Raw genomic sequence first — 22,956 nt, forward strand, 5'->3', positions numbered from 1 at the left:
TACCAGCACCATCCATGCCAGTCCTCATCACCCCCTGGAGCATGAATGCTCTCGGGCACAGCAGCATTCAGTAAGACTGACTTTAATCTACCTAATTGGAGTTTTTCAGATCTTGCATAGATTTCATCGGTTAAATATCCCTAACTCAAAAACATTTTATATGTTCCAAATACTTATAGAGTCACAGGCAGTTTATTGGTCTGAAGTAATGACTATAAACTTCTCCCATTGCCATCCTGTGTGCACACGGAAGAACCAAAGTTGCACCATGCTCCACCTCCTAGTGGAGCTGAGAAGGCAGCAGGCAGGGTGTTGGGAGATGATGCGTGCTAAATAAAAGTTCATTCTGTTTCGAGAGAAATAGTGCTTTACAGAGTAGCTCTCACGGCATCGCATTCTTGTATAAGTAAGAATCCTGGCATGTACTGATAGCTCAACTCCATGTGATGAGAGGCTTTTAACCATCCTGTTCCTGACCACATGACTGCGTTGACTGAACCATGGTCAGTTTATGTACCAGAAACCTTCCTAGAAGCGTGATGCCCAGTGTCAGTCAGGAGTGTGTGAGTCTGCGCAGAAATGCAGCAATGAGTCCTTGGGTATGTTGTCCTCTCATACAGGACATCCAGGGTTGTCTGGCTGTCACTACATTTGTGTGTCTTCTGTCACTTCTCCCACTGACCTCTTGTCTGTCCTTCCTAGAGTCCAGTGTGTCAGAAAATGAGTCTCCTAACAACATTTTACCTTTACTTTCAATCTTTTTTATAAAATTAAAAAAAATGAGTTCATTTGTATAGATTCAAATGTTTTATATTTCCTGCTGCTTCAACATACGTTTGTGGTAGTATTTTATTTTATTTTTCTGTGTGTGTGCACACACACACATACACAGAGGGGTGAGGGAGAGAAGGAGGGTCTTTTCCTGAAGTAAGATCCAACAGGACAGTCTTACACTATAGTGTTCAACTGAAGTATTCCGAAATGGAATTTAGAAGCTATGTTGGAATTCATACCTCTGACATGGTCCAGGACGACTGGGGGATACTAAGGGTTTGTGGACTCACAGTGCTTACACTGGGTGAGTTAACCACTTCTTTCATAGCTGTTCATAGTTGATGGAGACTCACATAAAAGTGATACTCAATTGTTGGAGCTCCCTGGTACAATTTCCTGCCTTTGTTCTTGTTCCCTCATCTGTACCAAGGTAGTCTATGAACAGAGTATTTTCACATATTATTTTAAGTCTTGAGGATAAATAAGTATGAGGCTCAAGAGATACCATTTCTGAAATGTAACTTAAATTAATAATGTCTATTCAGAATCCTTGTTTAGAAGACATTCGAGAAACACCACATGCAGTAAAAATATATATAAGTAAATAACTCTTTCTATACCATGTCTTATTATCCCAACAGTCCTGTGAAACAGTTTTGGTAATATTTTCAGAAAAGAAAAAGCATAATCAGGAAGGTATAGTTGTTGGTGAATAACTTGTGATTACCAAAGACAAAGGAAAAGTAAAGTGGAAGAAATGTATAAAAAAGAAAAAAATCACAACAGAGATTGCTAGAGAATAATGGGGAAAGTTTCAAAAGGGAAAATGAAATGGGAAGGGGGAGGACATGGAGAGGAAGAGGGAAGAGATAGTTCAGACCCGGTGTGTGGAAGCTGTCATCGCCTCGGGTGGGCCAAGGATGAGGACCAAGGGCCGATGCCCTGGCACATCTTCATGATGTGACTAAGGAACAAGGTCCCTTTCCTTGTGTTGCTTAGGGACACTGAGTCTACCCCAGCAGTTCATCAGGAGTGTTTGAAGACCTGAAAGCATTTCTTCCCATTTGCCCCTACATCACAGCACTCACACCACTGGAAATGGAGTGATTATTTCTAATTCATTGTTATCTAGTTCATATGCACAACAGTTGCTTAATTTTGGTGGTAATTTTCAGAAAATATTGTCTATCTCTCTCAGTGAAATAGCCTGTCCAGATGCCCTCTAAAAAATATCTGAATCTGGAAAAAACTCAAAATATTTCAAAAGGAAAGTACTGAGAAATAACTAGGGCTGTCTGCTTCATTCAACTGTCAGTTATCCAAAGATTTCAGGGCTTAAAATTTTAAAAGTGCCAGATGCTATTATCTGTTATTCATGTTACCATTATGTTCTGGTCTTTACTGAAATCAATGTAACCTTCCATCTGTACACTGAAGAATCTGATAGCACGTGTACTCTGTAAATGCACACATACATGTCTTTTTTTGGGCATCGTGCACAGAATAATATTACTATGTTAGAAACTATACATTTTTAAGTTTTGAATAACAGTCTCAAAAATGTTATTGAATTCTACATTGGGTGCTACTTAATATTTCATCCAGTACCATGTGTTTCTGTAACAGAACTAATCCTGAGAATTATTTTAGCTATGGACACATATGATACATTCCCTGCAGATTTGCAGAGTAGAATGTGAAGGCAAAGTAAAAGCAGAAAATGCAACCCATTTATAAAAAATTTAAAAGCACAAGAGTCTATGGTTTAAAAAGTCGTGATATGTTTAAAAGGTCTTCATCAATAAAACCATGGTGTTAAAACCCTTTTCAATACTTTATCATGCCAATTAAGTAGCATGTATCCAGTCAACACTGTTTCATATGCATCTTAGCCATATATTCGTTTGAACTTTAATAATATCGATCATTTCCTTTAAAATTCCTCCATAATCCCACATTCCATCATACACAGATTTTAACCAAAAGCACTCCCATGCTTATATGTAAATGGACATGCCTTCAGGGAGAATCTTTGTTCTCCACTCCATGATAAAGAAAACAATAAAATGATTATTTTACGTCATGCCACTTGGTGAAAAATAGATATCTCCGTGGGAAAACATGCCCTTGCACACCAAGACAGTATTGCACTTATTTAGCCTTCATATCAGCTTTCAAAAGGCCGAGGCAATTCTAGACTAGAATGGAGCTGCTCCTAAGCCAAATCCACATCAAGCTGAATGGCACAATGGGCAGGTGTAAATCTCCCTTATCAGGAATCTGGTGTGTGGGAGGGATCATTGAGAAAACCCTTCTCTGCAGTTTGTACATGTTCATGTTTCCCTTCCAGTGCATATTGGTATAAGATTTTTTTAATCAGTAACATAAAATACTTAGATACACAAACCATATGAAGGATAGTATGGTGCTATTCTGGAGTCTGTTAATTTGGTATAAAATAGTATCATATTGAGATAGTTCTATCAGTGCTCTTATTCTGGTACAATGTTCCTTCTATTCTGCTGCTGCTGCTATGACAGCTAGATAGGTAAAAATGATTCATGGGTTCATTAGGACATGTTTATTTAATAAAAATATTTGAAATGTGCCAGTATATTAACAACCATATAGTTGAAGAAATGTCTCCGTATGAACAAAGATGTGAATTTTTAAAAGGTGTTCCTTCTCAGAGACAATCCCTCTAGTAATCAGGAAATGTCCTTTTACAGAGTTTCATTTTATATTTTCATATATATCCTTTGTGGGACTCAAGGCAAGTCTTCAAGCCACTCAGCTGACACCAATAATTTCCAATGCAGTTGTCTTTCATGGCTCCCTAGCGTCTTCTACCTTTCTCCCTCAACTCACCACTTTTGGTTTTGGTTTTTTTGTTTTGTTTTGTTTTCCAGAAAGACCCCGTGAACTCCCTAGAAAATTTAGAGGAAAAGAAGTTTGCTGGAGAGACCTCTATTCCAAGCCCAAAGCCCAAGCTCCATTCAAGAGATCTCAAGAAAGAACTGATTACGTGAGTAGGGCTCGGCTACCTGCAGGAAAAGATTTGGCAATTAGGAGAGACAGATTTACAATTGGGTGTGATAGCACTCAGGTTTCTACAGTGAAAGTTCTAACTACTTCAGGGCATCTTAACTAGTGAGCAGGAACAGTGTTCTGCACTGCACTAGGGCAGCTTCCAAAAGTACAAGAGGTGAGAACCTCTGTTGTTTACGTACAAGAAAATGATGCATACTCTTTGGTCACTGATACTCAACTAGAGATATCTCAACTCATGGTATCTAAATCCTGACTTCGGGGAGGCAGCTAAGCTTGTAATTACTTTGAAAATTATGGCTTGGGAAAAAAGGGTTTCCATCCCTCTTAAGTTTTTCCTAACTCAGAAGAGTTGAATGAGCAATTATTCTGATTCAGCCATTAATACAAAGAATACATAAATCAAACAATCACATCTTACCCCTTTGTTACTCAGCTTTCTCTCATCAATTTATAAGAAGGTAAAGGTTTATTATGGCTTATGGATTTGAAGGTCTTTATCCATAGCCACTTTGTTCTGTTGCCTTTGGGTCTGTGGTGAAACAGGACTTTATGGCAGGAGCATATAATGCAGGAAACAGCTTACATCATTGTGTTTTGGATGGGACTCACTGATTTGTTTGCATCTGTATTAGTATGCTGATCTTTGTCTTATCTTTGTTATATCAGTTTCTTTTTAAAATGATAATTATACAATAACAACTTACCCAAAACGTTGAAATTTTATCAACTGTCCTCTGACTTGAATAGATTTGAACATCAATTGCCAAGAGAATTAACCAGTTTCCTTCCCTTAATTTTGATATTTTTATCTAAAAACTCTCCTAGATTTCATCACCCAACTGGTATTTTGCAATATTGCAGAATATATGTCACTATAGATTTGAATTTATGCCATCCATCAGAGGCCTATCAGAAACTCAATTAGAAATATCATTCCCCAATCAGGAATAATATTGCAATGAATTCCTTATTCTTTTTACCTTTTTATACCACAAAGCTTTACCATTTCATCAAGTCAAATTTATAGTTCATACTATATATTCCATAGGTAATATACAGATAATTAACTTGAAATTAGTATAACTTCTTTGCCTCTTTTGAAAATGTTAATGAACATAGTTGAAAATAGAAAAGAAAATAAACACAGTGCTTTTGGAATACTATTTGGGAGTGAAAATTCTTAAGCATTTGAAAGCCCTTCATTCCCTAGTTAAACAGTGTTCAGACACATTCTGTATCAATGGATAAGTGTTACCAAAAAGTATCACAGAATGTAATCATCATTACTTTTTTAAAAAGAGTTTTGTACATATATTTTATTGTCTATACTTTCTGATATCCCTTCCAGTAACAGGGACAGAATTAAATGGCCCCAGTTTAGATCAGTCCCTGAAAAGCAAGCATCCCTTTGAGATTCCTAATACTCATAGTTTTTTTTTCATTTCCTAAAACATATGATAAGTACTTAAAGGAGAAACTACTTAGAAGGGGATTGTATCATTGTGTTGTTAATCCCAGAACTTCTTTAAAAAGCCTCATTCTGAATTTTATTTACACGGAGAGAGAGGACTTTGCTTTGGGCGGGATGTCAGCAAAGACTCAGTGCCTTTCCCTCAGATCCTTATTACAACCACAGATAGCACTTCAGGATGGGTCCGTCTGTGCTCTCCAAACGAGCAAAGCATCCAAGAACTGAAGTAATTAAAAAAACAAACACTTTCTAATTGGAAAGGTACCTCTTAGGGGTCACAGAGTTGTTGGGATGTTTTTTAAATATATGTAAGAAGCCTAAGACAGAAGTTTCTGAGAAACTTGAAAAGACACAGATCCCAGTAGGCCCTTTGATAGATATCCTGGAATCTGTTTGTGGGCTAGCCGTGGATTTGGGGGTGCTGCGTTGCTACAGACCAAGTGAAGCTGCTATAGAGTTTTAGTAACAAAATATCTTGCCTATTTCTCTGTCATCCATAAATTTCCCACCTAGAATATCAATTTACATTTCAGTCAAAGGTTTTCTTCTTTGTAGTTTGTAAACTGTCAGAGTTGCTTAAAAGCCTACAGAAATCCCTTTCTATAATGTATCATACAGCTGGTGCTGGGATTCCTGTTCTCATATTTCTGCATTATGGAGAGATAAATTTATCTTTTCAAAGAACGGAACAGCATGGGTTGTTGACTCACAAACCACAAGGCAGCATGTTAGCATCACTTCCCACAACATTTGAGTTGGAAACTTGGACATAACATTGAAAAGAGAAAAAACTAAGGATGTGTCTGGACATGGCATGCTTACTTTTCTTCTACCTCTGAATCCTCTTTTTAACTTCTAAGTTCTTAGTGCTCTAGCTTCTGCACCCCTAACCAGTGCAGTCTTGGAAGGAGAAAATGCTTTGCAATCTCTCTGGAGGAACAGTAGTCTACGAAATGCCCTTGACACTCATGATGTGTTTTTCTGCTGACACAGCTGCCCAACACCAGGATGTGATGGAAGTGGCCATGTCACAGGCAACTATGCATCTCACCGCAGGTACCAAATGTCCTTGTATGTGTTCAGGTTTTCATCATCTTGGTCAGTTTCATGTCACCTATTAGAATAGCAAGCAGCTTTCTGGATTAGGAAATGGAGAGTGGGTGAGTTGGATTAGGGGATTATTTTATGTTTCAGAGATTTAGATATGGTACATAGAAGTCATGACTCTTGTTCAAAAGAGTAATCTGGTCCTCGTTACAAACCAACTCGGGGCTCATGGCAGGCTCTTGCCCCAGCTAGCATTAAACAAAGAAAGCACAGGGGCCTCCCACTAGTGGAAGTGGCATCTCTGATCCTGAATAAATAAATAAAGGTGCTGGTGTGGCTGAGCAGGGTGAGAGGCTCTCTCTTTTGTTTCTTGCTAATGGCAGTTACTGTCCCTTAGCCAGTGGCTTAAAGCTGAAGCTCTTGTAACTCACTGGTGCCGCAGTGAGAGTGGATTGCTGGTCATTGCTGATTACAACAAATAACTGAAATACCCATGAGTCCATGTTCATTAACAGTAAAACCAGACCCAGTTCCAGTTAATTCTTTTCAGTTCCTCGCCAACCAGAACTGGATGTATATCACAAACCCAGGACACCCGTGAGTCAATTCACCCATGTCAACGCTATACCTCTTTTCTTCTTCTCCCCTCTATAGTGTGTCCGGATGTCCTCTAGCAGATAAGACTCTTAAGTCCCTCATGGCTGCCAACTCTCAGGAGCTTAAGTAAGTGTTGGGAGACATGTCCTCTGTGCCCTTCTTCACCCTGGTAGAGCCCTTGTTGTTCAGTGTTCATATTTCCTTGCCAAGGGCACAGAAAAATGGTACCTGGCTGAGTAATAGCAAACAAACAAACAAAAAAAAAAAACTTGTCAAAATTTGAAAGGGCTGAAGCTCAGCCCTTAGACTTTGCCTGGGTTGACTTGGGAGGGACTAGGGGAATGGAAGTCATACTTGTGTTTTACACTGATTTGTAACAAATAGCATGAAAACACAATCCTTTTGCTCTTAATTTCAGAATTTATTTGCTAAACCAGTGACGGTGTAACAAAACATTTTCAGCATCAATTTTAAGAAAGCATAAGAATTTAAAATCTCCTAACCGCTTTTCCCTTTTGCTAAACATTGTCCTGGCTCATTTCTACTCTGTTTATGGTCTCTAGGTTACATAGATATTAATACTTAGCTGTGGATTTTATGTTTCCTACTCTTATTTTATTCCAAATTTGTCATTTGATGTATTATATAAAAATATTCATATTAAATATCCTATAACTTCATATTCAAATATGCCTTACAGTCTTCATAATAAGCAACATAAAATATTTTATACCAAAAATAATGAGAAGCTGGAAATATGCAACTATGTTTCTCCTTTTCAAAGTGTTAAAGGACAATTTATTGTATCAAGGTAGAGTCTTGAATATTGATAACTACTTTTGCAAGCTGAACTGTAGGGTGGTTTTGGGATTAGTAGCCAATGGGCTGAAATGTAAGGTACACTCTAATATCCTCCCCAGTCTAAGTGTCTCCACTGCCACATCCCAATTATAGCGATCACTTCACATCCTCTAAATTTCATTTGAAAAAACCAGAGAGACACGGGAAGCATTTGGATCAAGAGGGCCTATTGCAATGTCCAGTAATTAAATGTTTTATATAGCCACATAATAAATAATTTATCTATTTACCCATATAAGAAAACATATATTTCACTAACTTCTTGTTTAGATACTTAAGGAAAAATCCTAAAAAAGGCATTTCTTTACTTAATGGATAACATATAGCAAGATATATATTTGTGTATGTGTGTGTGTGTATGTATCACATATATAATAAACTATATAAGCTACTAAAGCAATATTTAACAAAAATGTTAATAAAGGGTTGCAGAGATGATTCAGCAATTAAGAGTTCGTACTGCTCTTGCAGAGGACTCAATTTTATTTCCCAGTACCTATGTCAGGAAGGTCGCCCACACATGGAACTGCAGTTCCAGGACTCTAACCCTTTTCTGGCCTCTGTAGCAGTACTGCATCTACCTGTCCAAACCCACACAAAGACACACATAGATACCTAATTAAACATAACTTTAAAGTTGCTAGAAAAGGGTAAGAAACATGTGTCTCGCAGCAGAGAATATGTGTCTGTATTTAGGTGATTAAATTCTTAATGCCCATTACTCTAACTGGGTGTTTGCTATTTTATTTGAGTTACGATGTTACTCCATACTTTGTGGCTCAGAACAACATTCCTTTGTATAAAAACATCCTATGAATGCTCACTGAGATAGAACTTAAGAAAATGTGTCTGTCATGGTGGCACATGCCTTTAATCCCAGCACTCAGGAAGCAGAGACAGGCAAATTTCTGTAAATTCAAGGCCAGTTTGTTCTACATAGAGTTCCAGACTACATACTGATACTGTGTCTCAAAAAAAAAAGAATGTATAATAAATAATAATATATTAGCAATCAAACATTACTCAGCAGTTTTTCGTGTTAAGTTTTGTTTTCAGCATGGGTTCTTTACTGAAAGACAATTGCTTAAAATGAAAGAGTCCCGACAGGAGTCATGATGCCCATCCCTCCCCTAACCAGGCAGCTTACTGTGTTCCTGTGTTTCCTAGGTGTCCGACACCAGGTTGTGACGGTTCTGGGCATGTGACTGGAAACTATGCTTCCCATAGAAGGTAAGACCAACCCCATTTGTCAAATGCAAACTAGTGTACTGGCAATGATACCCCATTGTAAATTCATAATCACAGTGCCTTGCACGGTTATTGGTTATTCATTTTAGCTTGTCTGGGTGCCCTCGTGCAAGGAAAGGTGGCATCAAAATGACCCCTACCAAGGAAGAAAAGGAAGACTCTGAACTTAAGTAAGTACAGCTGATAAAGAACTGGGCTGGGCTATATCTTGTCGACAAACTGGGAGGAGCTTCGAGATGCCTCTGAGTTACCACCGAATCCTGAAGGAGATGAATCATTAAGACCCAGGATATCTGGCTAAGGAGTCAAGTTGTTCAAGAATGTTTTCTCCTTCATAACTTCATTTCTACACTTCTTTGGCAATGAAGAAGGGAGGGAGCTTTTTTTCCTTGCCCGTCTTTTTTAAAGGAAAGCAACGCTGTGGAAGTTAGGCTTTTATGGGTTTTCTCTGTGTGTCTCTGTGTCTATATGTGTTTCTTGAGCCTTTTCTTTGTCTCTTTTATTTGTTTATCCAATTCTGGTTTGTTAATTTTGATTTTATCTATTTTTATTTTATTTTTAGATGCTTGTTTGTATCCTAATGGCAGAGAGAAAGAAAGGGTGTGGATTTATGTGGTGGAATAGTTGGAGGATCTGAGAGGAGTTGGGGGAGGAGAAACCGTAATCAATCAAAACATATTTTATTTAAAATCTATTTTCAATTTATTAAAGAAAAGAAAAACCAACAGTGGGTATGAATTTTAACTCCATATCTTGCTGCCTAATCATCTAAGCTCTTACACAAATTTCACTTTTCCCTGCCTGAAAACTGGGACAATATTCTCTACCCTAAGAGTTGGCAGTAAACAAAGAGGTGATGCACGAAAATTTCTCAGCTCGAAGCCTGCCCCCTGTTACTGCTAACACAATGCTGTTTTGCTGCTTGGTATCTTAAAATACACAATGCTGTTGTGTGTCTTAAAGTTTCTATTGCTGTGCTGAAATGCCAAGACCAAGATCCAGCTGACTTACACTTCCATACCACTGTTCATCATTGAAGGAAGCCAGGACAGGAACTCAAAAGGGCAGGAACATGGAGGCAGGAGCTAATGCAGAGAGCATGGTATAGAGATGCTTTCTGGCTTGCTCAGCCTACCTTCTTACAGTCTCCTGCACTGCCAGTCCAGGGGTGAGCCCACCTGCGATGAACTGGGCATTCCCATACCAATCACTAATTAAGAAAATGCACTGCAGCCTGATCTTATGGAGGCGTTTTCTCAGGCGATTTCCTCCTCTCTAATGACTCCAGTGTGTGTCAAGTTGATATAAAATTAGCTGGCATATGATGGTATCCTCTAAAACATCTGCTGTTGGTTGTTTCTGTAGAGTATGGAGGTGTCCGTTCCTTTATCCAAGCTGACAATGGCTCCACTGTGCTTCTCTAGGTGTCCCGTAATAGGGTGTGATGGTCAAGGTCACATATCGGGTAAATACACGTCACATCGCACAGCTTCTGGCTGCCCTCTGGCTGCCAAGAGACAGAAGGAGAATCCCCTCAATGGGTCCCCTCTCTCCTGGAAGCTGAACAAGCAAGAACTTCCCCACTGTCCTTTGCCAGGATGCAACGGGCTGGGGCATGTCAATAACGTCTTCGTCACCCACAGAAGGTAATGCGTGTTTTGTGTCTTTTTGTTGATGTGATTGTTTGTGATGTGAGTTACTTAGGGGAAGGTGAAAACCCTCAAAATGCAATTATTTATAACATTTTAGGTATAGAACACAGAGTCTTGCTAAGTTTTTACTAGTCTGAAGAATGGAAATGCATTTTTTCTGTGTCTGAAAATTCACTATACAGATTTCAAGTTTTTACTAGTCTGAAGAATGGAGATGCATTTTCTCTGCGTCTGAAAATTCACTGTACAGATTTCAAGGGCCCTAGAAACTCCATTTGTTTCTTATACTCTAAAACATCACGTGTGTTAGTATTTTTAAGTGTCTTAGTCTTTTCGTGCATCACTCCAATTCCAAGTGGTGCTATCCACTCTACTGTGTCATGAAGTTGTGAACTTTTACTTACTTGTTTCTGTCATCCCTGCCTTTCCCGTCGTCACCCAATTTCAGGCCAGGGTAGCATTGCTTTACTTCCAAGGAGATGTGATTTGCCCGCGGCAATCTGAAAGCAAGCAGCGTATATGAGTGCTGGTGGTGTGCAAGGACTGGAGCTTTGCAGTGATATCCTTCATCCCTGAGCCCCTGGCTCCCAAAGGAAGCCTCTATTGCACAGGGATGCCCTCAGTCCAGCTCTCTGGCTCACTTTGCTCCTGAAGGAAAAAAGCTAGAAAGTTCCTGATATACTTCTGCAGTCAGTGAGTGTTTCAACCCCTTCTAGTCTTGCAGGCTAATTCCTGTGCCTTCTAGTCTTGCAGGCTAATTCCTGTGCAGTTTTAGGGAAACTTTGATTCTTTTGTGTTCAATATACAAATTGAGCAAAGTTCGGAAATTTTGACACTTTTTCACTTCTAAAGGTATAGATCAATGACACCAGAAACGGATCCTGACAGGAATTGATTGCTTTCATGGTGCCAGTAAAACCGACATATGGAAAAACTTCCATTTTCTGTGTGGAGGTCAGAGGAAAACCGTGACATTGACACCAGAAAATTATCTCTCCATAAACTGCTTGGGTTTTTTTTTTTGTTTGGTTGGTTTTTTGGTTTTTCTAGACAGGGTTTCTCTGTGGTTTTGGAGCCTGTCCTGGAACTAGTTCTTGTAGACCAGGCTGGTCTCGAACTCACAGAGATCCACCTGCCTCTGCCTCCCAAGTGCTGGGATTAAAGGCGTGCGCCACCACTGCCCTAAAGTGCTTGTTTTGGAGTTGTTGGTGAAACCTGCTATAGAGAAAGTGTTTTCCAAATGGTGTGCTTTGTACGGCTCTCAGTGCAAGGCCATGTCCACTGTGGCATACATTGCTTAATTCTGTTTCGGTCAACATTTCCTATTTAGGAACCAAAGTCACAAACCGAGTGTGCCCTAAGCTAGGTCACCTGCCGTTTTGTTTTAAGAAAGGCAAATGAGTCTGTGGCTACAATGTAGTATGAGAAGCCATGGAGACATGCTCACCACTGAGTTGATGTACCTTAACTGAATTGCTGATGTGATGGAAATCACATAATACTCCTATTTTAGGTTGTTTTTGTTTTGTTTTTCTACTATGAAGCCCACACCCCATAGGCCTGTTCCAGGCCTGCCAAGCTCCACCTTCAGATCCATAAAGGATGTCTATCATAGGTATGGTCATGATGCATGTATGTGCATGTGTATGAGGAACCAAGGAAAGACACCTAAGACAGATCTGTGGTCTACACACACACACACACAGGCCAGAGACCTTGTGTGTCTTTCCTCAAGACCATTCATCTTTTGTTTTAGAGGGGATCTCTCACTGGCCTTGAACTTCAACAAGTAGTCTATGCTAACGGGCTAGTTAGCTCCAAAGATCCATCCCCTCTGCCTCCACCTTCTGAAGCCTTTCTCTCATAACAATACACAGTGGTTCTAAGCTGTGTGGTGAGGGCTGTGCTTCTTCAGCACTTTTGTAACACTGTGTCTACCTGGGAATTTACTGTAAGCTGAAAAGTAGATGTTGTGGGGGAGAAGATGGGAAGTTCTAAACGAGATGCTACCCTCCATTCTGTCTACAATGGACACCTTTAACATTCCACCACTTGTTAAGTATTCCTCCCCTTCACAACAGTTTTCTAAGAACATAATATGTGACAAAAAAAAATCCCGACAAACTCATGCACATTCTCCAGGGAAAGAGTGAGTCTCCATGAATCGTAGATAAGCCATGATCATCAGAAAGAGTCTCCAAAGCGGTTTGGAGCTAAAGTTGGTTGCCTCTCATTTTCTTTTCCTGCATAAATAACTTATAACTTACCAAAGATTAACAAACTGCATAGCCTTTTTGTAATGTAGCCTATTACAAATTACCCCTAAAGTTTTATGTTAGTTCCTGCACTTTATAGAATATTAATATAGAATAAGTTACTTATTCTTAAAGCCTGTGATACTTCATATTTATTGAAGACCCCACTCCAGAAAACTTTTCTTCCACTTGGCATAGCATCAGGAACTTCAGGTTGAAATGATTGTTTTAAAGATCAATTGAAACCACATTTCTGTGGGGGAGAAATACTTTAAATGGTTGATTATTCTCGTTTTTATTTAATTCTGAAACTGGTTTCTACAAAGATAGAACAAAACCTTGAAAGAATTAATGACTGCTTAGAACAAGAAAATTACCTGATCATAAACGATGGAAAGCAGGTTTTGTTCAGTGTTATCATTAACACACTGGTGCTATTTAAATACAGCAAGTGACATTAAAGGAAGGAAGCCTTCTGAAGAGAGCAGCAATTCAATGAACAGGGTCATGAGCACCAGCTTGGATAACAGATCTCCTTGCCCCGGCTGCACCTGCAGCAGATGCTTTTATTCCCATTTCAGGGGAGAAATATTTTAAATGAAAATAATGTTTTAACAGTTACAGGGGAAACAAAATAGGAGCTTTCCATCAGCCGATTGAATTTTCTCTAGCGAGCGGGATTTGTTGACTATTGTGGAGTCACCCTGAAGATCAGCCTGTGCTTTGTATGAAAGCAGGAAGAGCTAAACTCTGCCTTGTTCTTTATGGATTCCAGATGGGTGATAACAGTCCTTGTTCATGGCCTGTGTGGGCAGTTTGGTAGCTGCAGAAAAGGAAGTCTGTACCATCGAATGCACATTCATGAGTGCGGAAGACCAGTGCTCTGCCAAGTGAATGGGACTAGCTGTGTCGGCAGTGACAACCTGTATTTCTGATTTAAGAAAAGGAAATGCAAACACTTATCAATACTTTAGAACCCTCTGATTTTATTTAATATATATTTATTAGTTAATTTCTACAGATTGTGATGTAAAAACTACAGATTGTGATGTAACTACTAAGAAGGCAAACATATCAGTAGTTGGTAGCAAAAAAGTTTTAATTTTATGAGAAATGACATGCATTTCACATATGGATATAAATTCTCTTCTCACAGTTTATCTGGATGCCCTCTCAATGCACAAGCTATCAAAAAGGTCAAGGTGTCTGAGGGACTAATGACCATCAAGCTGAAAGCAACCGGGGGTAAGTCACCATCTCCACCAAGGTCTAGGCTTCCCAAGCATACTTTGTGTGCAAGAACAAAGGGGTTTCCTCAAGGTTAAGCTGCAACTGTAACCTCTCAGAAACATTTTCCTTGTCTTCTGTCTTCTCTATTATTTAATAAAGCTTTCCTACAAGGAAAGACATGAAATGACACACAGATAAATTGAAAGGCACAATAATTTTATCCTTCAGTGTTTTCAGTGTTAGTTTTTCTCCTAGGAAATGTGTACGTGCACATACATGTGTGTGCATGTACATGCCTGTGGGCTTATGTGCACACATGTGTGCATGCATATGTGTTTCCAGTGTATATTCCCTATCAAATTTCAGGAAACACAATTGTAGGCATACTTTTCTTTCCCTCCCACCAGTTCCCAAATAACCTACGCAGAGACTTATTACTGTAAATGCTCGGCCAATAGCTCAGGCTTGTTACTGTTTAACTTTTACATTTAAATTAACCTATATTTTTTATCTACCCTCTGCCACATGACTTGTGTCTTGTTCCCTCATTTTCTACATGCCCTGCTGCCTGTCTTCTGGCATCTCCTCTGAATCTGTCTTTCTTCATCCTGGCATACTCCTCTCTGTTGTCAGCAGTAGTGTAGACCCGTTTCTCCAGATTGTTGATATTAACTTCAGTCCAGACTGTGGCATTCTTAACCACTTTCCCAGACTTCCAAATAGTAAATGGATTCACAGTCACTCTACAGTATAATCATGGAAACTAACACCTGGCCACTGTCCCACAGTCTACATTTTATTGCATTCATGCTCACCCATACATACTTTGTATATTTTTATAGGAATTCAAACCTAAAGTTCAGAGAGTGTTCATATGCAAGAACGACAGTCAAGGCTGTATTCTTCCTTCTGAACCACATGTGCTCCTTCCCAAGTGCACACAGAGACATCTGTTACCATGTGCTGGTAGCCCAGCTCTGCTTCGAGGTGTGCCTCTTCGGGGTCCCCTCAACAAGCAGATATGTAATTGCTGGGAACTGGGACCTCACTGTTCTTGCAGCAGCTATACAAGAGTTTGCATGGATTTGAACACTGTTAGTTAATTCCATTTTTGTCAAGTTGTTTTAATTTTAGAAGCCTGGCAATTTCATATATGAAAAGACGACAATGGTTCACGCCTGTAGGGACTGTAAATGAGGGCTCACCAGGTCTTCTGAAACACAGTGGAACCACCAAAAAGCTGGTGCTTTTGTACCTCATTTTTTTAGAAAGCATTCGTCTCCCAAACTGTTTCCTTTTTTTAAGGCTCTTGCATAGATATAGTTTGGGTAAAAGCACTAAAATAAAGTCTCATATTTAAACATAAAGTAACCTGTCGCTAGGCCTTGTCTCTTGTATTCAGTATGAACTGTTAACTCTTCACAGGTATTGATGGTGATGAAGAAATTAGGCATTTGGATGAAGAAATAAAGGAACTGAATGAATCCAACCTTAAAATTGAAGCAGATATGATGAAACTTCAGACCCAGGTTCAAAAACATTATTAGTTATTTCTAAACTAATCATACTCTCTAGTGGATACAAAACATTGAGCTTACTGAATCTTGCATCTAAGCTATGCTGATACCCTAGAGAAATGTGTTTCTCATGAGTGGTTTGTGCCTGTGTCTCCTGACTGGGCAGGAGTGGAAGGAGTTACTGCTGCCTTTACTTAGCTGGCCGGGAAGACCTACTTTGTGAGCAAATAAAGAAGATGACCATACATACTTTTGGAGAGCATGTGTTGCTTTGTAGAGAATTGTGTTACATAGGGTGAAGGTCCTTCGTTTTATTAAAAATGTGCATACGACATCACACTCTTTAAATGTAATTCTTCAAGAATATTTGCTGGGTATGCCAAAAACAGATTCTTGTACAGGTACTTTATAAATACAAAACAAAGAAAACTCCAAGAGTGTCTAAACCTAGAATACTGGGAATTAAAAATTTGGCCTAGGAGTTTTAAGACACTAACACAAATTCCGTTATTAAGGACTCAGTTTGGTAGTAAATTGTTTGCCTACCCATGTGAAAGACTGTGGATTCAATCCACAGCATGTGAAAAACAAAAATAACTGCATTGCAACACATTAGAGGTGGAGAAACAAGACAATGCAGAGGGCAGAATGTTCTTTCTGGTGCCTTTCCCATTTCTTCTCCTTTCCCACTCTTAAGATGCAAGCTGCATTCATTTCTCAGCAGCCCTTACCTAAGCAGTCCAATCCACCCCAAATAGTTTCTTCATCCCGTCTTCTGAATGCCACAGAAGTCCACAGAAAGAGCTTGATGCTGCCTTTGGAAACCATGAACCTCCTCTAGAAACCATTAGCAAAGAAGACAAGCCTCTTTTTCATAGAGCTCAGTCCAAATGGGAAAAACAGTAAAGTGTGTGTGTGTGTGTGTGTGTGTATATATATATATATATATATATATATATATATATATATATATATATATATATATATAATCTGCTGCTGGAAGAAGGGAGTTGATATTAAACAGGATGGCCAAGCTCCAAGAAGGAAATGTGTTATCAATGACTTGAAAAATAAAGAAGTTAGCCAACAGTGATGGGGAGTTTGTCTGGAGTAAGCTAGCTGGGTAGGGCAAGTTCAAGAAGCATTCACATAGTGTAGCCTAGTCGATATTGGTGATTTACTTGTCATTTATTTTAAGTGTTGAAAGGCCCCCAAAGGGTTTGAGAATTAAGAGTCATTCAGTCAGATGACGTACATTTTAACATGACCTTCAAAATACCCATTCTGTTAGGGTATTGAGGAGGGCCAAGATGAAGCTATGTGGAGCAAAGATGGCACAAGGTCATCCATGAGAAGTGATACCATCACACCAATGGCTGGGTCCGGGTGGCCACAACACAGGTGGATAGTGGTATTATTATGTGCGTTTTAAAAGAACTGCTCAGTAAGTTTGAAATATGAAAGAAAGAACCTGAGTCTGGGCAACATTCAGGTTGTTAACCACTGGGGAAAAACAGAGGCATGCAGTTGGAGCAGCATTGGGGAAAATAACAGATTTACTCTGGGGCATATTGCTTTTGAGATATCTACCCTCCTGGCATATAGAGAAGTTAGACCTGCAATTCATGGGAAAATCTGTGTTGAAAGTACAAATCTGAACGTGTGAATCCAACAATTTAGAGCAGTAGGCAGTGCTACAGTTTGGGATGGAGATACCCCTTGGCACTCATACCCAACCACAAGTTTCCCCTTGAGGCCTTCCATGGCTTCTCATGCCATTGCCTCTGTTTTAGATAACGTCTATGGAGAGCAACTTGAAGACCATAGAGGAGGAGAACAAGCTTATAGAGCAGAGCAATGAGAGTCTGCTGAAGGAGCTGGCGGGGCTCAGCCAGGCTCTCATATCCAGCCTCGCTGACATCCAGCTGCCACAGATGGTAAGACCAAGAACAGCTCTCTGTTGTCCCTTCATCTGCCTCAGCGTCATTACCCTGTGGCTGAGGCTATCAGCAGTCACCTACCCTGGATGCATTCTCACGCTCAGTGAACTCCCCACCTGAGACCATGTAGACACACATAGATTAACAAAGGCCAGGGACGTTCAAAAAGGCCAGGGTCCTTTAAAGATGAAGTTTTGCTTGAAGATATCTTATAAAGTTAGATGAAAGCCGGAGACCAGCGCTTACTTGCTGAAAATGTTTCCAAATAGAAGTCCTCAGCATCATCCACCAAACTCATAAACCATAAAAACAACAGTCTCATTCCTAATAAACTCCCCATAATGTTCAACTCTTTTCATGGAGCATAGAAAGTATGGGTGTGATTGAGGCACCCTTATTTCAAAAGCCTAGCATGCAACTATTTAGAATTCACAAAAAGTGTATTCTACATTTTTATAAATATAAACCAGTCTTTGGAGTTAGAGCTGCATTGTTGAGGGGCTATTCATCAATATGTTGCTAATTTCCTCAGAATATATATTCTCAGATCAAAACTGATGGCTTACATGTAAGAGGACTTAAAGCAGCAGCAATGAAATCAAAATATTTGGGTTTTGTACAAAATACTAAATTGCTCAATTAAAAAAAAAACATAAAAACACCAGTTCTTTAACTTTGGATTCTGTCAAGGAGACACAACTCAAAGTTGGCATGAGCCAGGAGGGCGTGTGACAATGAGCTTCCTGATGTGGATTCTGTCAAGGAGATTATTCCATTCTTGGGTCACAACTCAAAGTTGGCATGAGCCAGGAGGGCGTGTGACAATGAGCTTCCTGATGTGGCCACCAGAATCATTGCCCCAGTCCATGATTCTGTAGGAAACACATGCCCAGCAGAGGTAGACACCAAAACGGAACAGCCACAACTAGACAGTGCACATAGTCCAGATCACAGCTCTGCTGGGCATGCCAGCTCATCTTCAGATCTTCTAAACGGTAGCGATCATAGTCATTGTACACTTGAGCTGTTCACTCATGTTTAAGTCCTTCCTTCCAAGGACCTTGTAATGTAACATGGCACTTACCAAGGGTTTTCAGAAATGTGGGGACATGGAGTGACCACATATGGCTGGAGAGTTTTCCCTTTTGTCCTCATGTCCTGCCTCTTATGCATGTGGTTTACACACAGGTAGTATGCACCTACTTTAAAACATATTATGGGTCCAGAGTGAGAGCTCAGCAGTTAAGAACACTGGACGATGTCCAGAGGACACAGGTTCAATTCCGAACTCTGAACTAGTGGTTCAGAAATGTCTGGAACTCCAGTTCCAGGGTATGAGATACCCTCATCTGGCTGCCACATACATGAAGTATATATGTAGTGCACAAATATACATTCAAAGCATCCATATACATTGTTTTTGAGTGTGTGTGTGTGTGTATGTGTGTGTGTGTGTGTGTGTGTGTGGCCCAGCATGGTGGCACTCCCCTTTAATCCTAGAACTTGAGAGGCAGAAGCAGGTAGGTCTCTGGGACGTTTAAGGTCAGCCTGGTCTACATAGAGAGTTCTATGCCAGCCAAGATAACAAAATAAGACCCTGTCTCACAAAATAAAAACAAATAAATAGAAAAATAAAACCATTATATAGGGCAAAGGATATGCCAAAATACCACCCAGGGTAAAGATGAGTCAGTCTGGACCTTCTAACACAGATCTTTTCCCTAAAGAAATAGAGAGGGCAAATGACCAGAGTTGTTGTATTAGCAAATCTTTATCACAACTGTTGGTGAGCAACTGGCTTAATCCCTGCCATTCCAACCTAAAACTGTTAAAGAACCACTTGGCACAAGCCCTGTACACACCTTCCACAGATGTCATTTTTGTACTGAGCAAGTGCAGTTGAGGCCAAGACTCCTCCCAGAGAAAGCATGTTGTTTGAAGACTTCTACCTCAGGTCCAGATTGATCCTCAATGTCATTCAATCAAGTTTCATTAAAGCCATGAATGAAGAGTGAACAGATAAACCCTACGAACACTAACATTTAGATTCCTATCCCAAACTGCCACAGTAAACCCTTCTCTTCCTCATTATATAAGTTGGCAACATTCTTCCCTGTCCCCTGATCTTCCCGGGGGCAGCTGACCTTCTGTGATTGGTTCTATGTGCTTTGTCTCCATCAGGGGCCTATCAATGAGCAGAATTTTGAAGCGTATGTAAATACTCTCACAGACATGTACAGCAATCTAGAACGAGACTACTCTCCGGAATGCAAAGCTCTACTGGAAAGCATCAAGCAGGCGGTGAAGGGCATCCATGTGTAGGAGGGCAGCTCGCAGGAAACAGAGGTCACCACAGCAGGGAACTCTAGCAGATCTATAGGGGACCTTGCACCCCTGGAGCCTGGAGACCGCCCCCTGCGTTTACAATTGCAACATTGCACTAATTTTTCCCTGGCTGACATAAAAAGGAAAGAAAAACTATGATAAACTCTTTGGATTAAAAGCAATGCAGTGAATTATTAGATCTCATTTATTTTCATATCTTTTTCTTTTATTTCTTCATTGCACTCTTTATTTTGTAAAGTATATGTAAAATAAATGTTACATTTTATATTTTATTTATTACTAATCAAAGAGTTTTTTATCTTTTAACTGCATTTTGGAGTCTACCATATTTTTACAGGTGTGTTTATTAATTTGTCTTCTAATAGGATTTAAATAGAAATCCTGTTCTCAAATCACACATCTTTCTGAGTTTAAATGAGAAAAAACAACAACAAAAAAGGAAGATGTGAAGGAAATCCCGGTGTCATGATTGCACTATGGTCAATTTTGGTTTCTACTGTGCACTTCTTTTCCCCCCATATTGGTTTTTGATAATGTGAGCTGCAAAGGAATATGAAGATAAATGGCGCCCACTAGTGGGAAATCCATGTTCATAAAAGCACAGGATGCTGGCAAACAGCATGCTCAAAACTTGATAGCAATAATTAAATAAAATAGTCAGCAGAGCATTCCACGTGGCTGCACGGATTTAATTAATATGAATTATTTATTTGAGCTGTTCAAATCATAGATTTTAAGTGAATCAGATATGTCTCTTTTTTTTTCAAGTCAGTCACATTGGCTAGTTGGCAACCCTTCCCCAAGATGAGAAATAAGCTTTGATGTGACCAGTCAAGCTTCTCCTGCTATATGTTAGTACAATATTACAAGTGACAATATTGGTATAGAATTTTACTTAGCAAATACAGACACATACAAATGGAAATTTTGTAGATAACATATCCCCTGAAATAGCATGTATCTTACTAGGTTAACTGGAAAAGAGTGGAAAACATAATAAGACAGGAAAGTGTTATTCCAATCTGAATATTGGCAACATTGGTCTGCACTGCCCATAATAAGACAACTTTCAATTTGATATAATCCTTGAACTACACACACACACACACACACACACACACACACACGCATACACACACAGTCACAAACACTTATCCACACATGAAATTGAGTCTACAATCTCAACTGGATCAGAGTTTAGTAATTGCTATAGAAAAGGCAATGTCTATTTCAGGGACTGTAAAGTAGTTTAAGCATTGTTTCAAAAGTTTTTTTATATTTATTTTTTTTAATGAAAAGGTATAGACAACCAGCTAAACTGCCTTTTTGGTGTGCACACACATTTCATGTGCAGATGTGCCTCTGTGTAAATGCACACATGAACTTTAGTCTGAGCTTAATTTTCTGTGCTATAATAAAAGTGTTTATTTTTTTTAGCCTCATGAATACTTAGATTTAGTGCGATGGCATTCACAGGCTTGAATTCACTGTTACTGTTACCTGCTCCGATACATGAAAAGTGGTCCAGTCGCTCGCTCCGCTCTCACGGATCTGTGGTTCCTGTTATGCATCAGGTGGGGCTTATCTTTGGCTTGGGGTTCATTTGAACTCTTGAATCTTAGTTTAGTGAAAATGAGATGTCTGTCCTTAGGTAGGGAAAGGTGTTTATTTAAAACTCAGTTCAAAAGAAGCAGCCGCCATGAGTGGTGTCTACTGAAAATGGGACACAAAGTTTCCTATTGAAGTATGTCTCTGAGCGTTTTGCTACACAGTACTTCAAAGAAGCACACAAATGGGCTCACTTATTACAAAGACAGAAGTTTACTTTGCTAAATATTTTAACATGTTTGTTATATATTTTATTTAAAGAGATCTCTTGCAAACCTATGTATTTATTACTATAATTTACATGGTCTCAGTTAATTTATTTGTGTTCACATAGTTTTATGAAGGGTGTCTGTATTTATTTGCCGCCTTGGTACTTGCGTTTTGTAACATGCACTGAGTTGTTTCCATTTAAACTGTGTTAATGACTGATACTGTAAATTGGATCTTTTGTAAACAAAATGGGCAATGATGTATGCGTTTTTATTTGAAGTAGTTTGTTTGTATACTGTTTCTCCAAACAATTACTATTTCTTACATCAATGCAACAAAATTGTGTTCAGTGCTGTACATTTGGTGTATGGTTAGAAATAAAATTGATAATGAATTTTGCTGTGATATTTCTTGGGCTAGTTTATGAGGACAGATGTCATTGTCCTTAAGACCTACAGCTCCTGATATTGTCAAAAGCCTTCTTCAACCAGAGCAATTCTGGCTTAACATTTTGCCCTCAAGTGGAGAGGATTTTTGGCTGCTTGACTATTGGTTAGCACCTTGGTGTGGCACGTATCTCCAGGATGAGGTGTGACCGTGACACAAGGCACCTCTGCTGGAACTAGAAGGAACTTCATCCATGTCTAAGGAGCAGGACCCGAGGAGTCCTTACCTGATAACGAACTGCTGGAGGTTGTGAATATAGCTTGAATTATGCTAGGTTGAAAACCATGTGGATAATTCCAGAGTACCTATTATGCTTTTGTGTTCCTATCCAAGTCATCAATACTCTCTATTTTTGAGGTTTTGGGCAGACTTCCATCCACATCTCTTAGAACTGGCTCTCCCTCACAGGTAATGTAAAATTCACACAGTGAAGTCCAACTACCTGAAGGGAAGTCTGGATCCCAGGGGCAGCTGGGTTCAACTTGGGTTTGCTTTACCAGGGCACCCCATTCTTCTAGTCACTGGAGCTGCTCCCATGATGTGCTCCGGGAAAGCAGCCTATGGGATGCAGAGCAGCTCACTTCGAATCTTAGTTTCACCATTGAGGATCTCTGACATCCTACGCTGGTTGGGACTGCCTATCAGAAAGTGGTATCTACAGTTCACGACATGAATTTGTCAGAACATTTTATGTCTTAATCC

General features: G+C 39.5%; 1 protein-coding gene across 10 annotated transcripts in view; it reads left to right on the forward strand.

Annotated features, from left to right (window-relative positions):
- St18 (ST18 C2H2C-type zinc finger transcription factor) overlaps positions 1 to 22,199 on the forward strand; it is a 251,543-nt gene extending 229,344 nt beyond the window's left edge. For all 10 annotated transcript variants that reach the window (XM_075967088.1, XM_075967085.1, XM_075967090.1 and 7 more), the window contains 10 exons: positions 3,684 to 3,799; positions 6,290 to 6,352; positions 6,998 to 7,066; positions 8,969 to 9,031; positions 9,139 to 9,219; positions 10,474 to 10,695; positions 14,113 to 14,201; positions 15,612 to 15,715; positions 17,497 to 17,640; positions 19,825 to 22,199. In XM_075967088.1, coding sequence (XP_075823203.1) covers positions 3,684 to 3,799; positions 6,290 to 6,352; positions 6,998 to 7,066; positions 8,969 to 9,031; positions 9,139 to 9,219; positions 10,474 to 10,695; positions 14,113 to 14,201; positions 15,612 to 15,715; positions 17,497 to 17,640; positions 19,825 to 19,965 — 1,092 coding nt within the window. In that variant the 3' untranslated portion in view covers positions 19,966 to 22,199. The remainder of the gene's footprint in view (positions 1 to 3,683; positions 3,800 to 6,289; positions 6,353 to 6,997; positions 7,067 to 8,968; positions 9,032 to 9,138; positions 9,220 to 10,473; positions 10,696 to 14,112; positions 14,202 to 15,611; positions 15,716 to 17,496; positions 17,641 to 19,824) is intronic.
- Positions 22,200 to 22,956: the final 757 nt, after the last annotated feature.

Source organism: Microtus pennsylvanicus, chromosome 3, assembly GCF_037038515.1.
Source record: "Microtus pennsylvanicus isolate mMicPen1 chromosome 3, mMicPen1.hap1, whole genome shotgun sequence".
NCBI lineage: Eukaryota > Metazoa > Chordata > Mammalia > Rodentia > Cricetidae > Microtus > Microtus pennsylvanicus.